Source organism: Poecilia latipinna, unplaced genomic scaffold, assembly GCF_001443285.1.
Source record: "Poecilia latipinna isolate Pla-1442-1.1 unplaced genomic scaffold, P_latipinna-1.0 Scaffold2733, whole genome shotgun sequence".
NCBI lineage: Eukaryota > Metazoa > Chordata > Actinopteri > Cyprinodontiformes > Poeciliidae > Poecilia > Poecilia latipinna.
The window spans coordinates 28,488-30,330 of record NW_015115349.1 but is presented as its reverse complement, the minus strand read 5'-3'; the positions used below and the strand labels follow the sequence as shown (position 1 = coordinate 30,330).

The following is a 1,843-nucleotide window of genomic DNA, read 5'->3' as shown; positions in this document are numbered from 1 at the left end:
CTTACTTGTTTAGGAGTTTGGTTTAGTTTGATTATTCTGTGTTCTTTGATTAGATCAGTCTTGATCTGTCTTACTTCAGTTAAGTTCTTGTTAGTGATTCTATGTTTATTTCTGGTTTCTAGTTATTCTTTAGTGCTAGATTTATTCCCCAATCCCTGTGTACTCTCCATCACCCTCTGTGCCACTTTCTCTCTCTCTCTCCTCAGTCTGCCTCATGCTTTCCCCTCATACTTGCAACCTGTTAGCTCATCAGCCTATTTCTTTTGTTCATAATTCAACCTCTCCAACATTTAAGCACCTTTTCTTCAGGCACTCCTTGCCAGTTCCTCTCGTCTACTCCCATCCCCATTCTCCACAGTGTTATCCTTGTGTCTCCCTGCTGGCTTCTTTTACATATCCTACATGAATCTGCTGGCTAAGAATAAGTGTAAATACAGTAAGTTTGTTATTTACGTTGGCAGTAATGACACCCAGTTACGCCAATGGAAGGTTGAAGGTTAATGTAGCTTTGGTATGCAAGTTTGCCAAAACAATGTCAGACAGCATAATTTTTCTAATGTATAACTGCAGCGTAGTACGAGTTGGTGTTGGTTTTCAGTTATCCAGGTATTTCCTAAATGCTTCAGATTTAACAGTTTGGAACACTGTATAGTAAATGTGTACAAACAGATTTTACTCAGAGATAATTGGCTGCTTCCAGTAAGGAAATGTTTACCTGAAAGCAGTGAGGTATTCCACATCACCCATAGGAGGCTCTACTCCTCCAGTCCATGCTATATTTACATTTAAGCCAACTCCTGCGCCTGAGCCCACCTACACAGAGCAAGCAGAGATACATTTAAAAGACAGCAGTTTTATGTCGATTATTTTTGACAGTTATAGTTTTGAATAAAAATTGCTGCTTTTGTTACACTGAGTAATTGAAAGCAGTGGTACATTTGATAAATGGTAAATGGATGATCCATGGGTATTAAACCAAATTCAAATAAAATGTAACAAAAGTCTTGACTGGGTTACAAAGACTAAACAATTGAATGAATACATACCTCCTCTGGTGCTCCACTGCCAGGAAAGAAGTTTCCATCATCGTACCGATGCAGAGATATGTAGAGCACATTGGGATCGTTGTAGAAGGCCTGCTGGGTACCGTTGCCATGGTGAATGTCCTGCAGTTCACAGTAAAGTCAGAGGCAAGGTCAGTGAGATGCTTGGATACTATAAACACAGTTGAATAGCTCAATGTTTTATCACCTGCTATGTCTGACACATTATAACATGAGACAGTTATAATGTGATAGACAACATGACTCCATGTCAAAGCCAAGAGTTTGGCTGCATCAAAAGTTTCACATTGTCTCCTCAAACCAGAGCACCATGTTGAATGTGGCCCCCACATAGTGGTCAGTTGTAAAGTAGTGCCTTGCATTACATTTTGCAAGGCTCTATATCTTTGCAGATATAGTGCCTTGCAAAGCTTTAACCCCAGTAAAGAACTGATTTAAAATAAACTAAACAAAAGGAGTGATGTAGACCACAGACAGCATGAAAAAGAATATTTAGAATATTTAGTTTGTACAAAACAAAGTGGTTTATTGATCTCAATGATATGCAGGGATAATCTGAACCTTGTGAGAGTAGACAATTTTGGTCTTGCAAATGCAAAGCATTTAGCATGGAGGAGAGGGTATTTTTGTTCTGTAAAAACTAGAGATGTGCCGATCAGGTTTTTTCCTCCCGATACCGATCACCCATGAGTGCCGATCACCGATACGGATCACATAATTTTTTATTTTTTTTTTTATCATAAACACTACCGGTTACATTATGTGGAAAAAGGAACCAT

General features: G+C 38.8%; 1 protein-coding gene across 1 annotated transcript in view; it reads right to left on the bottom strand.

Annotated features, from left to right (window-relative positions):
* LOC106938937 (histone deacetylase 5-like) overlaps positions 1-1,843 on the bottom strand; it is a gene marked incomplete at its 5' end in the record, with an annotated part of 48,028 nt that overhangs the window by 26,114 nt on the left and 20,071 nt on the right. The window contains 2 exons of the mRNA XM_015021151.1: positions 716-813; positions 1,047-1,166. Of these exons, the coding sequence (XP_014876637.1) occupies positions 716-813; positions 1,047-1,166 (218 nt within the window). The remainder of the gene's footprint in view (positions 1-715; positions 814-1,046; positions 1,167-1,843) is intronic.